The sequence below is a fragment of the Oryctolagus cuniculus genome, chromosome 6 (genome assembly GCF_964237555.1).
Source record: "Oryctolagus cuniculus chromosome 6, mOryCun1.1, whole genome shotgun sequence".
NCBI classification, from domain to species: domain Eukaryota; kingdom Metazoa; phylum Chordata; class Mammalia; order Lagomorpha; family Leporidae; genus Oryctolagus; species Oryctolagus cuniculus.
The window spans coordinates 85887674-85900656 of record NC_091437.1 but is presented as its reverse complement, the minus strand read 5'-3'; the positions used below and the strand labels follow the sequence as shown (position 1 = coordinate 85900656).

At 42.0% G+C, this 12983-nt stretch overlaps 1 protein-coding gene across 3 annotated transcripts in view; it reads right to left on the bottom strand.

Moving 5' to 3' along the window:
* Positions 1-12332, bottom strand: part of RAB2A (RAB2A, member RAS oncogene family) — a 95559-nt gene extending 83227 nt beyond the window's left edge. The window contains exon 1 of one of the 3 annotated variants that reach the window (XM_070074985.1): positions 11893-12332. Coding sequence is in view for 1 of the 3 variants with exons in the window: in NM_001101702.1 (NP_001095172.1) it covers positions 11918-11963 (46 nt within the window). In the remaining 2 variants the exon portion in view is untranslated. 3 annotated transcript variants of the gene reach the window in all.
* Positions 12333-12983: the final 651 nt, after the last annotated feature.

The following is a 12983-nucleotide window of genomic DNA, read 5'->3' as shown; positions in this document are numbered from 1 at the left end:
ATTAAACCAATCAAATGGGATGGGCATGTGGTCTGGCAGTTAAGACTGCTAGTTAGCACCTGTGCCCTGTACTGCTTGTCTGGATTCAATACTGGCTCTGGCTCTTGACATCAGCTTTCTGCTAATGTGGATCCTGGGAGGCAGTACTGATGGCTCAAGTAACTGGGTCACTGCCACCCAGACGGGAGACCCTGACTGAGTACCCAGCTCCCAGCTTTGTCCCCAGCCTGGCCCAGAGCCATTGAGGGCATCTGGGGAGCGAACATATGAGGAATTTGTTCATGTGCTTTATCACTAATCCCCACACTATATCCTTGTCTTGCAAATAAATAAAAAAACCAAGCAATTAATATAAATGAAATAGAACAAAATGTATTAGTAGCAATAAATCTATCAAAATAAGTTTCAGAGAAAGTACAGTAACAATCTACTAAGAGAAGTTTGAAAAAAATATACTGTGTACTCTTACACAGACATACATACTTATGTATAATTATATGGAAACTTTCACAGGAATAATAATCACTCAATTCACATAAGTGATTCCCTCTAAGGAAGAAGGGAGATGAAGGGTATATATACAAGGAGCTTCAATGTAGCTGTAACATTTATATCCTACAAAGCACAATGAATTCACAGAAAAAAAAAGAAAAAGTACATACTAGGCAAATAGAAAAACCTAAGATTTAAAATTAGCGTCAAAATCTTGAATACCAAAAACTATACTAAGTAACATGTGGAGGAAAACTTAATGAAAGAAGTAACTTCCCAGCCAGATGTAGGGCTTGAGTCCACATGCATCTTACAAATTAGCCTCCAAATTTATAGGTAACAAAATCTAAGCTATAAGAAAAATTGTCGTAAGATTTTAACATCTCTGCCCTAAACTCAAAAAACGAAGTAGACAAATGCTTTACAGAAGTTATGATCTAAACAAATCATGTCTAATCTAATAGACATGTGTGGAAATTTGTCTCTAGGACATACACTATACTTTTCAAGCACACATGGGACTTGTACAACAGTTGATCAAGTATTAGCTACAAAATTAGTCTCAAAAACTGAACAAACAACACATATGGCCTACATTCTCTCAGTAAAGTCAGAAATCACTAATGAAAAGATTGTTGGGGAAAGAAAAAGGAAACATGCTTAAAAATCCAAACTCCTTTCTAAATACTTGAAGGATCAAATGAGAAGCCATAAGAGGAGAACAAAGACTTTGGGAGTAACCAGTTGATCACGATTTGCTTACACAGTTTTTCTTGGATTCCTATGGGCCTCCTTAAAACTCTTATCATTAATTTCTTTTCTTGATCTAGTTGGAGTGTGCTGGATCTTTCCTAGAACAAAACCTTAAGTGTCTTAAAATAATTCGTGGACTTGGATAATCAAATATACTAAATTAAGCAAAGCTTAATACAGATACCTGGAATAAAATGAATAATCTTTATAATGTTAAGGAACTTTCCATAAAGCATTGGGGAAGTACAAGAAAACACCAACAAGCTAGGAAAGAAACAGGATTCAAGATGGCCTTAAGGTATCAGCTGGTTACAAACAAACAAGCTAAGGAGGGATGTGAAAAAAAATACTGGGACACACAGAGGGCCAAATAAATTATTTCCATGATGGTCAGCATTATTCAGATACTATAATGCACTTATCAAATTTGGGTCCGTTTTTCAACTACGTATGGAGAAATTGCACACAACAGTCAAGAAAGTGTGATTAAAAGGAAGAAATATTAATCATTTTTTATTCAAGTCATTGTTACATATATGATCTCATTTTTTCATTCCACTTTATAGATGAACACACTAATATTCAGGAAGGTTGCCCACAGGCATATAACTAGATAAGAAGAAGAAAAAAAAGGACTTTTCCCTAGTTTTCTGTAGAACAATCATGCTTTGTTTTGCTCAAGTAGAGGTCCTACCTGTTCAGGTAAAGGAAACTGAAAGCTCAGGTACTCCCACATATCAGCTCATGGGATCAAGCAGTTAGTAAGCCAATAGAAGAGATGTAATTCAGAATTTATAGGAATCAAGACACAGAGGAGAGAGCATGGAGTCTGGAGTCAAGAAGACCTGGCTTCAAAATTTAGTGTGGTCAGTTTCTAGCTGTGTGGTGTGACAATCAGCTTCTCTTTGCTTACCTATAAAATGGAGTCTTCCTCACAGAAACTACTGATCAGCGAAAATACCTTATAAAATCAGTTGCATACTTATATTCTTTCCCTACCTTATTCTATATTTGCTTTTAGAAGGAAATAAGAAAAATTTTTTTCATGACTCAGTGTCAGAAGTTGTTAAGTATATACATATGCATATTTTTAAAAAACAAATTCTATAATTAGGGCAAAAGAGCAGGGCTGTTTGCACTGCTTAATGCTAAATACAGTGCCCATTTTGAAGGCTTGAAGGGTTATATACAACTTCATAACATACACTTTTTGATTATTAACGTCCCTTCTGATTTCATTTTATTGACCCTACTATTTGTTCCTGAGCCCTTTATGGCAGGCAAAATAATGTGCTCCAAAAGATGGCCATACCCTAACACCTAAAACCTGTGAATATGCTACTCTATATGGCACAGTAGGTTAAGCTACTGCCTGTGATGCTGACATCCCATATGGGTACTGGTTCCAGTCCCAGCTGCTCCATTTCTGATCCAGCTCCCGGCTAATGTGCCTGGGAAAGCAGCAGAAGGTGGCCCAAGTGTTTGGGCCTCTGTCACCCACATGGGAGATCCAGATGAAGTTCCTGGCTCCTGGCTTCAGCCTGGCCCAGCCTCAGCTGTTGTAGCCATGTGGGGAGTAAACCAGCAAATGGATGATCTTTCTCTTTCTTGGTATCTCCCTCACTCTGTAACTCTGCCTTTCAAACAAATAAATAAATCTTAAAAAAGAAAAAAAGAGTAGACCTGTAGATGGGGACATTATCCATATAAACCTAATCACATCACATAAATTATCTCTAAATTGTTATTTATTTATTTTAGAGACAGATGGAAAGAAGAGCTTCCACCTACTGGTTTACTTCTCAAACGACCTGCAATGGCTGAGGCTGTGCCAGGCTGAAGCTGAAAGCCAGGAAATCAACTTGAGCCATCACCTGCTGCCCTACAGGATGCTCACTGGCAGGAAGCTGGAATAGGGAATAGAGCCAGGACTTGAATCCAGGCATTCTGATACGGGGAGCAGGCATCCCAACTGTCAGTTTAACTATTATGTCAATAGCTGCCCTAATCACAGAAATTCTTAAAAGTAAAGAAACTTTCCTAGATTAGAGTGAGAGACAGAATGACCCAAGAAGAATCAGAAAGATAGGGCAAGAGAAGGATTTAACCTATGTTGCTGGCTTTGAAGATGGATAAAGGAGACTGTAAGCCAGGGAGTATTGGTATCTGGGTAAAGTCCTAAAGCTTCCAAGAACCCTCAAACGACAACCAGCAAGGAAATGGAGATCTCAGCCTACAGCTGCAAGGAACTACATTCTTGAATAAGCAAGAATGCTCCAGAAGGGAATGCAGCCCTATTGAAATGTTGATTTTAGCCTCATTTTTCACATTAGACTTCTGAACTATAGAACATTAAGATACATTTCTGTTGTTTGAGCTACTAAGTTTTGGGTAGTTTGTCATGTTAGAAAGAGAAAACTAATATACTCTCATTTACATTAAAAAACCTGTGACAATGTTTATAAAACTACGCTTAAATCCTTTCCTAAACAAGGAAGAATGAAATGGTCAATGCATGCAGCCTATGCAGCAGAACATTCACTCACTCGTCATTTTCTGAAGCATTAACTATGCCAGGCATCATTTTGCCTTCAAGGAGTTGGCTGCAGTATGTGGTCATCAATATTTTTTTTCCCTTCTCCCTCAGATTTGACCAAAATTGAGTAAATGTCAGCTATACCAGAACAATGGGAGTATTCTTGCCGAGAGAACTGGGAGAAATCTAAAGTTATGTGATGGCCATGAAAAGTAAAAACTAGAAGATAGGAGAAAGCAGGCAAAAGGAGAATGAAGTCAGATCACCCTATGATCAAGGGCATGGACCTTGGGAATCAGCAAGCCTTAGGTCTTCGCTCTACCACTTAATAAAACAATTTGCTCCAAATGACATTGTTTCTTCATCTGTAAAATGGTAACCTAACATATGCATTGAAGGGTTAAAAGATAACAAGTCTTTGATATTTTGTAGAAGTACAAAAACATGTGGAGGACTCCTCCTGGGAACCTACCACCTACACATAGAGTCAAAAGCTAATGTGATGAAGAAGCCCATATAAAGTCAGTCTGGATCTACCTTTAGAGGTCATTTAAATAAAATTCCCAAAAGCACAAAATATGACAGCAGAAAAAGAAGAATCAATTTAGAAAAACAGGCAAAAATGGTCCACAACTGAGCAGTGGAGGAATAAACAATACTACCACTACAAACAATACTTAAAAAAACAAAGCAAAACAGATGTCCAGGGCTTACTGGTACAGCTTCAGAAATAGCATCTCTAAGGATCAGACCCAAGAGGTTTGAATTGAGATGCACTGCAGGAATTAACAGGCAGTGACCACCCGAGTATGTCAGCAGAGTGAATCTAGTATCCTTTTGCTAAGCATCCTTTATTTACAAGTGAAATATAATATAGCTAAAATGAAGAATATTTTATAACTTACAAATAAGCAAAGTTGAGCAATCAAATAGGAAAATGAAAATTTAGGAAGGAGACAAGGGAGGATTGCACGTGACTACATCTTTTTGTAGTAAAGGACACAGTCTCACAGCCTCACAGACTGACAATGAACAGAGAATAACAAAATGCAGTAAGCACAGCTGGACCAGAAGGAGAGGGGAAACCAGCTGAGCTGGCAATATTAGGGTCTGCAAACAGCAAAATCATTGGCTACTGCAGGAGGAGGAGAACTGGAGAGAGAAAATGGAGAAGAATTGTCAGGAGATAAAAGAGAAGGTAATTTCATGCTGGAGTGGGACAAAAAGAACAAGAGCACCGAGAAGAAAAAGGGACGGAGGGGCCAGCACCATGGCACAGTAGGTTAATCTTCCACCTGCGGTGCCAGCATCCCATCTGGGTGCCAGTTCTAGTCCGGGCTGCTCCTCTTCCAATCCAGCTCTCTGCTATGACCTGGGAAAGCAGTGGAAGATGGCCCAAATCCTTGGGCCCCTGAACACGTGTGGGAGACCTGGAAGAAGCACCTGGCTCCTGGCTTCAGATGGGTGCAGCTCCGGCCATTGCGGCCATTTGGGGAGTGAACCAATGGAAGGAAGATCTTTCTCTCTGTCTCTTTCTCTGTCTGTAACTCTACCTCTCAAATAAAATTAACAAAAAAAAAAGAAAGAAAAAGGGACATTATCTGAGATGGTGAGGTTTAACCATGGAAGGTTACAAAGGGAAAAACAAAATAGACCAGGACAAACAGTCTCAATGGTTCAAAATAAAGTCTCAGATGCAATATAAATATTAGATGGAGAAAGTAGCAAATAAACTGGGTTAGGAAGGGCTGAAAAGGAAAGAGCTAGCCAAAAACCTTGAAAGACCAACTAAAAATAACATGAAAAAAAACAGAAATTTAGGTACAAAAGAAGCAGAACATGTATTCTAGATGATACTAAAAGATATGTTTCTGATATATTTCAGCTCTCATTTGATGAATGAAGCAGCTAATAACATCTAAGAACAGGCAAGACTAAACAAGGTGGGTTAGGGATGAATAAGTGAAGAAAAGCAATGAAAGGATTAATATAAAATTCAGGCTGATGGTTGAAGACTGGTTGAAAGGGAGAGGTATGTAATGAGGATGCGTATTTCTTTGGCATGGTGTTTATTTTTATTCTTTAAAACTATTAAATTATATATATTATATATACTCTTTCATATGCATGATTATAAATAAAAACTTGAATGAACTAACTCTAAACTTGTTTTTCCACTGTTTCCTAAATATACTCTAACAAACCTATTCCTATAATAAAATAAAATGAATAGTGTTTTTGGCTCTATCTCAAGTTTAGTGAATCAAAATCTCTGGTAGGAGTTAGACAACTGAATCTTTTAAAAAACAAATACTTCAGATGATTCACAAGAATGTAAAGAAACTCAAAGTTGAGTGTCCCCCAGGGAGGAGTCTTTTTTTTTTTTTTTTTTTTTGGTTCCTGTTAAAATTCGAAAGCTCTAGAGAATCTAATCTGATTACTTCTCCAGGTCCTCTGGGATTTTGCTCCTTTTTCTCTTTCTTAGCTTTCAACAGCAGGTCTCTCCTAACTTAAAATATATTCATGTGTGGATACACACCAGCCAACCTGTTTTTGCAACAAAGTCTAAAGTTCTTACTCCTTCCCTCTCATACTCAGTTTTTAACAGAATAGCCCACTCATTGGCTCTATTTTAAACTTTCCAAGATCTTTACTAAAGAAAAAAAAAAAAAGCACCAATACGACATGTGATTTTTCTTTAAATTAAAAAAAAGTGAGATGGGGACCAGCATTATGGCACAGCTTAACCTGACTGCAATGTCAGTATCCCATATGGACACTGAGTCCTGGCTGCTCCACTTCCATCCAATCCAACTCCCTGCTAATGGCCTAGGTAAAACAGCAGAAGATGGCCTAAGTGCTTAGGCCCCTGAAACCCACGTGCGAGACCCGGATGAAGTTTCTGGCTCCCAGATGGGCCAGGCCAATCCAGCCATCTGGGGAGCGAACTGGTGGACGGAAAACCTCCCTCTCTATCTCTTCCTCTCTCGCTAATTCTAAAAAGTATGATGAACCATTTGTTTTAAACTTTCTAATATCCCTCTTTTTAAAAGTACCAACACTTTTTGTATTATTCCTTAAAATTAAAACCAAAAAAATAGTAGGATGTGTCGCTCCCCCTCTTCATGGAGGAATGACACAGGACCCTGCGTTGTTCTTTTGTCTGCTCGGCCCTTCCCGGGTTTGCTGCTGGTCCTTCCCGGGTTGGCTACCGTCCCTTCCACCTCCGTGGAAGGGTGGTTCCCCCTGCCACTTTCCCCACTTCCGCGGGGGAGCGGCACACTGCCGGCCGGCTCTCTGGGGGGCTGCACAGGTGTTCCTTCAGACAGGTGTTCCTGGTGCATGTTGTCTCTCTCCTCCTTTATAGTCCTCTTCCACCAATCCCAACTCTGCTACCCACACGCCGAGTATGCTGCTCTCCTCCAATCAGGAGCAGGTCCTACAGTTTATTGGTTGAACTGGAGGCAGCTGTGTAGAAGCTGTTTCCTCCTCTCCCAGCGCCATATTGTGGGAGAGCAGATGCATAGAATAAGTCTTAATTCCAGTAACAGTCTAGTCTGAGTTGCTCCCCACAGGATGAACCATAAAATACAGAAAGTCCCATTTCACAAATACCAGTACAAACAGAATTTTACTTTTCCTCTCCAGAAGTAACTGCTAAGTGTGTAGTCTTTGAGACTTTTCCCATATTTTCACATGCTACATCTAAAAATCCAGTTGCTTTAAAACATACATACACACACACCCCACTTTTGTTAACTGTTTTTTCTCCCTCACTCAATACTCAATCCAACACTGTGGCAAAGCACTAACACCTTCCCATCATTTTAACCAGCAGTCCCTGACTTCTGCTGCATCTGACACTGATGACCACTTTCTCTCTGGGAACTACAGGCAGATGACTGTTGATGTATACTGCCCAAGTCTCTATTTTTGAGTCTTCTTTGTCTCTTATGCTGGTAATCTTCTCCACCATCACATCCAAACTTTCTCTATTAGTGAATGATGACCACCCACTTCATTCTGGGAGGGCAACTCTGCTGCACTGCCATTTGTCAATGACATTGCATGTGAATTAATGCTACAAGATAATTTTCATCAAATAAGTAAGACCTTGCATTTTAATGTGAGATTGAATTTTTTGAGCATCTATTTCACTTTGCAACTAATTTGAACTATATTTTGATAGTCCCGAAGCAGAAGGACGGGAATAAATGGCGAAGACAGCTTGGGAAAGTATTAAGTAGTAACTTATATAGTTTAATGTTATGAAAATTTTTGCTTTACTAAAAGACTCCTAATGTCAAAATAATGAAACTGTAAGATAATGAAGATTTCATTACATATAATTAGCTCTCAAATCTCTAACCCAGGACACTCAACCCTGAGCTGCAGACATTCCTCTTTGCACATATAGCAAATCTGTTCTTATCACTTTAATTTCTGTTCAAACATCACCTCCTAAGATTTACAGCACCTCCCCTAAGGGCGCATAACTTAACTATTAAAAATCTCTGACTGAATGGCCTACCTTTACATCTAAGACAGTATCACACACCTTTCTGACAAAAAAGATTATTCAAAATGCAACTGAGAGTGGGCACGAAGTGGCGGGGACCAGTATAAAACAATAGGGAATAGTAGGGTTTGTAACTATCTTAAAAGACTGGATGCATAGGAGTTGGTCAGGTGTTTTGATAGAACTTCTCTTTCTTTAGGTGGGGTTGCTTGGAGGAGATATGATAGAAGGATACAATCATGTCTATCCCTTTCAGTACCTGGCTGAACGCCAGGAAGGGTTAGTAATGAGGCAAAATGGCAGAGTTTTAGGAGCAACAATCATAGGTTTATCAGAATTTTTATTTCCCTCTATTCTTGATAATTATCTGCTTATGAGATCAGGCTTGTTAAAAATCATTTTCCAGGGACCAGCACTGCGGCATTGGTTACGACTCTACCTGCGGTGCCAGCATCCCTTACAGACATCGATTCAAGCCCCAGCTGCTCCACTTCTGATCTAGCTGCTCCACTTCTGATCCAGCTCCCTGATGATGGTCTGGGAAAGCAATGGAAGATGGCCCAAGTGTTTTGGCCCCTGCATCTGCATGGGAGACCTGGAAGAAGCTCCTGGCTCCTGGCTTTGGATGGGTCCAGCTCTGACCGTTGCAGCCATTTGGGGAGTGAACCAGCAGATGGAAGACCCCTCTCTTTGTCTCTTCTGTCTGTAACTCTGTCTCTCTAAATAAATAAATAAATCTTTAAAAAGTAATTATCCATCTGGATTTAATTGACACATTATCCTACATAATTTTTCAGAAACAAGACAGTACTAATGAAAAGCTTAAAGCTACATTTCAACTGGATTTGGTCTCACAGCAGGAAAACAGATCAACAGTATTATCATGGTCATGCAAAAGTTTTTAAAACCTCTTCTATGAATGGGAAAAGAAAACAAAAAAATGTTCATGGTTCCTTTCTCTTGGGAAATCAAAGTATTTTCACTATTTTATTTTATATCACTATTGAAAGAAAAAAAAGGCTAAGAATGACTATTTTACAGGCTACAGAAAGAAACAGGAATGTAGATGAGTCCCTTCATTCTAACATGTATGTTTCTCACACTACTTTTTAAAAAACTCAAGGATCTCACAGAACAGATTCAATATATTTTTTTAGGTGGAGGGTCACATAGAGTGTATCTTACAACTATGGATATAGTCTGAATTGAAGAAATATGATAATGGATTTTGGCTATAGTCAATAAAAAGTGACAGAATTGGGCTAAAAAGTTTCTATCAAGTTACTAATATATAATAAGGAATATACTGGTTTGGGTCCTCATTCATTAATTTCATAGGGCCGCCTTCTCTTTAGTAGGCAATTCCTGAAACAGTCATACAAAGCATCTTTTCTCAAGCAGCACATAATCAAATTTAGATGCCCACATCAAGTACCTATAAAACAACTCATTCGGGGCAAAGTGAGAAGCACAAATTCAGAAAGGGAATAGTGCCTTCCAGTCAGGATGTACGGACAATCTTGGCACATAATAAAATCTTTATATATTTACTCTTCAGGCATTATGGAAGACCCCGTTAGCCTTCAAAAGACAGAAAGAATTCCCAGAGGGAGAGATTGTAGCAAAAGACACTCCACACAGAGAGAAGCAGGTGCCAGCTAAAGCCACAGAAATCAGCCACTGGATCTCACTGGCAGAAGCAACGTGGGGAAATAGCAAGAGAGATGCCAGGAAAAACAGATAAAAGCTAAAATGTGCAGTTCATTGAGGGTCAAACTAAAAAATGTGAGCGAGTAGCGGAATAGCCTCCGGACACCACATTTCAGGAAGATTAAGCTGACAGCAAACTATACTGGCTGAACTGGAGTGGGGAGAAAATGGTGCTTTATACAGTCTAATGTCAAGTATTCAGTGCTTGAACTAGATTGGAACAGTAATAATTGCCAGAAAAGAGTGTCTTCCCTTTCAACTGCCTAGGGACTGTTTTTGGATGAGAGCAAATTCTAAGAGCAGAGAGCACCCAACTTGTTAATATCTGTAACCCCACTCCTCCCTGCACAATACTTTATTTCCTCAATTAAAAAGCTAAAAAAAAAAAAAAAAGGTTTAAAAAGGCAACCTGCAAAGTCTAATTTTGAATCTTCACTACTGCTGAGATAGCCAATGGCCACAGTCATGCCTCTCTAATTCTCAAATCTGGTGTCTCTCTCTCTCTGACTCTGCCTCTCTCTGACTCTGCCTTTCAAATAATAAAATAAATAAATCTTTACAAAAAATAGTTAATGTGACATCTTTCTCAGCCTGAATCTTGTTTTGACAGCCTAAATCAAATTTTGCCAGAAGGCTTTAGACTTTCCCTTTCTCCTTAAAAATACATGACATTCATTAAAGGTTTATAAATGTACAATTAACTATTTGCAAAACATTGCTATACGTGGGATCTTTCTTACATAGAAAACCATTCAGTTTCCATAAATACACACACCAAAAATCCTTGCCAAAAATCCATATTTATAACACAAAGTTTTACTTCAAGGCAGCAATCAACGGGCTTCCCTGGTTACTTACAGAATATGCTACATCATTAGTGCAACCACAAGCTGCTGTTGCTCACATTTCCAAAATTGTGCAAAGGGTCCAAAGTTGTGCAAGAGTCCCCACTGAAATCAGACCCGCGTATATTAATAGTTGTAACACCTGAACAAGCTTTGGGTTTATTCTTAGGTTCCAAGTAACGCCAAAATCACAGGTATTAAACACTATGTTATGATGAGTTTGCTTAACTGTGAAACACGCCAGGATGTTATTTAGAGTAAGAATAATCGAATTTCCTTGCATTTCACATGGACATGAGGTCACCTGAAAACTAGCAGCTGGGACCCCCAGGCCCATCTAAAACCTCAGCGTCCCCCTCCCCCCGTAGACACACATTTGCACACACCCCAGCCCTGCAACACTGCAATCAAGCCGTTCACACGTGGTAGAAGTCGACAGAACTTTAATGACCCTGAAAGGGATTCCCTAGCTGTCAAATAACGAGATGGGATTTATGCTGACTCGGGACTTGAAAGTGTTAAGTAACAATTTTTTTTAAAGGCTTTCTTCTCTCCTTCTCAGTTGTCTGTCCCACATCAGGGAGCGCCTAGCACAGGCCTAGGCGTGCTGGCTGGAGGAGGTGGGGCTGGTAAGGAAAACCAAGACCCCGGTCCCTTCCCCTTCGGCTCTCCCCCCTCCCTTTTCCCGGGGAGACCACGAAGGGACGCAAGAACGAACGGGCCTGGGGCCGGGGCGCAATCGTCTGCGTCGGGCCCTGACGGCGCTGGGCTGGCTCGCCCCTGCTGTCACACACTTTTCCAGACTAGGCAGCAAACGGCTGCCGCGGCCCTCGGCTGCAGGGCTGGCCAGGGCGGGGGCCGCGGACCGGGCCGGGCCTGGCCAGGCCGCGGCCGCTCGCAGTGCCCACGTCACCAGCTCCAGCACTGCGGAAATGGAGCTGCGCGGCCGGGAGGGAGGCGCCGGGTGGAGTCGGCGCCCGCACCGCCGCCAGACGCCGTTTTTGCCCCCTCAGCCCGGGCACACAGGCTGCCGACACTGCCCGACCGCGCGCAGGGCCTCACCTGTGTCGCCGATGATGATGTACTTGAAGAGATAGGCGTACGCCATGGCCGCGGCCGCTCGGTGCCAGGGCACACGGCTCCTCCTCCTGCTACTGCTCCTCCTCCGCGCCCCTCACCCCGGCGCCGCTCAGCCCCGAAACGCCAGGCTCCGCCCGCTGCCGCCGTCAGCCGCCGGGAATGAAGGGCCGAGAGGAAGCCGGACAAACTGACACCACCGAGCCGAAGGAGACAGCGCCCGGCCGAGCCCAGCCGAACAATAACAGCCGCCGCGGCGCCTCCGCCCCGCCTCCGCGCCGACCCGGAAGTGCTGCGGCCGCCGGCGCCGCGGGAGGAAAGGGGAGGAGCCCCGCACCTCGGCCGCGCCCCGCCGGCCGGAGCCCCGCCCAGTCCCGCCAGAGCCCCGCCCCACGCCGAGCCGGCCGCGGCCTGGCTTCCCCCTCCGCCCCGCGCCTGCAAGGCCGGACGCCGATTGTTCCGGCTCGTTTGAGCTGGCGACCCCGGCGGCCTTGAGACGCGGGGGGAGGGGCGGGAGCGTTCGGTTCCGTCGCCGCCTCACGCGCCGCGTTCGTGGCGGGAAGGCGCAGGTGGCGTTCGGTGCAGGGAGCCCCTCTGGGTTTTGAGGGGGCGTTTGAAGATGTGGGAGCTGCTCGGGCCTGGGGTGGGGCGATGGCGTTTTTTGTTTGGGACGGGGTCTTAATGGAAGTGTCAGGGATTGGGAAGTAAATGATGGTGTTCTCTACGGTGGAATACTACACTACTCGTGATTGAAGAAAGAAGCCTGACTTGCGTTAGGGAGAAACAAAACAGCTTATGTGTCTAAAGAGATATTTAAGTTATATATTATATATGGTTATATGTCATATACTTGTATGTATATATGTTTATATAGTAATTATTTCATATTGTAAATGTTTGCTATGTGTAAAAAATCACAGAATATTCTTAAATATGCATGTGCATAATCAATCTGAGAGGAAACAATGGATATTGAAGGGATGGAATTGGGCAGGGATCTACTTTTCACTGAATTTTTTTGTGTGGTTCAAAAATGTTTGCAGTGTTTGTG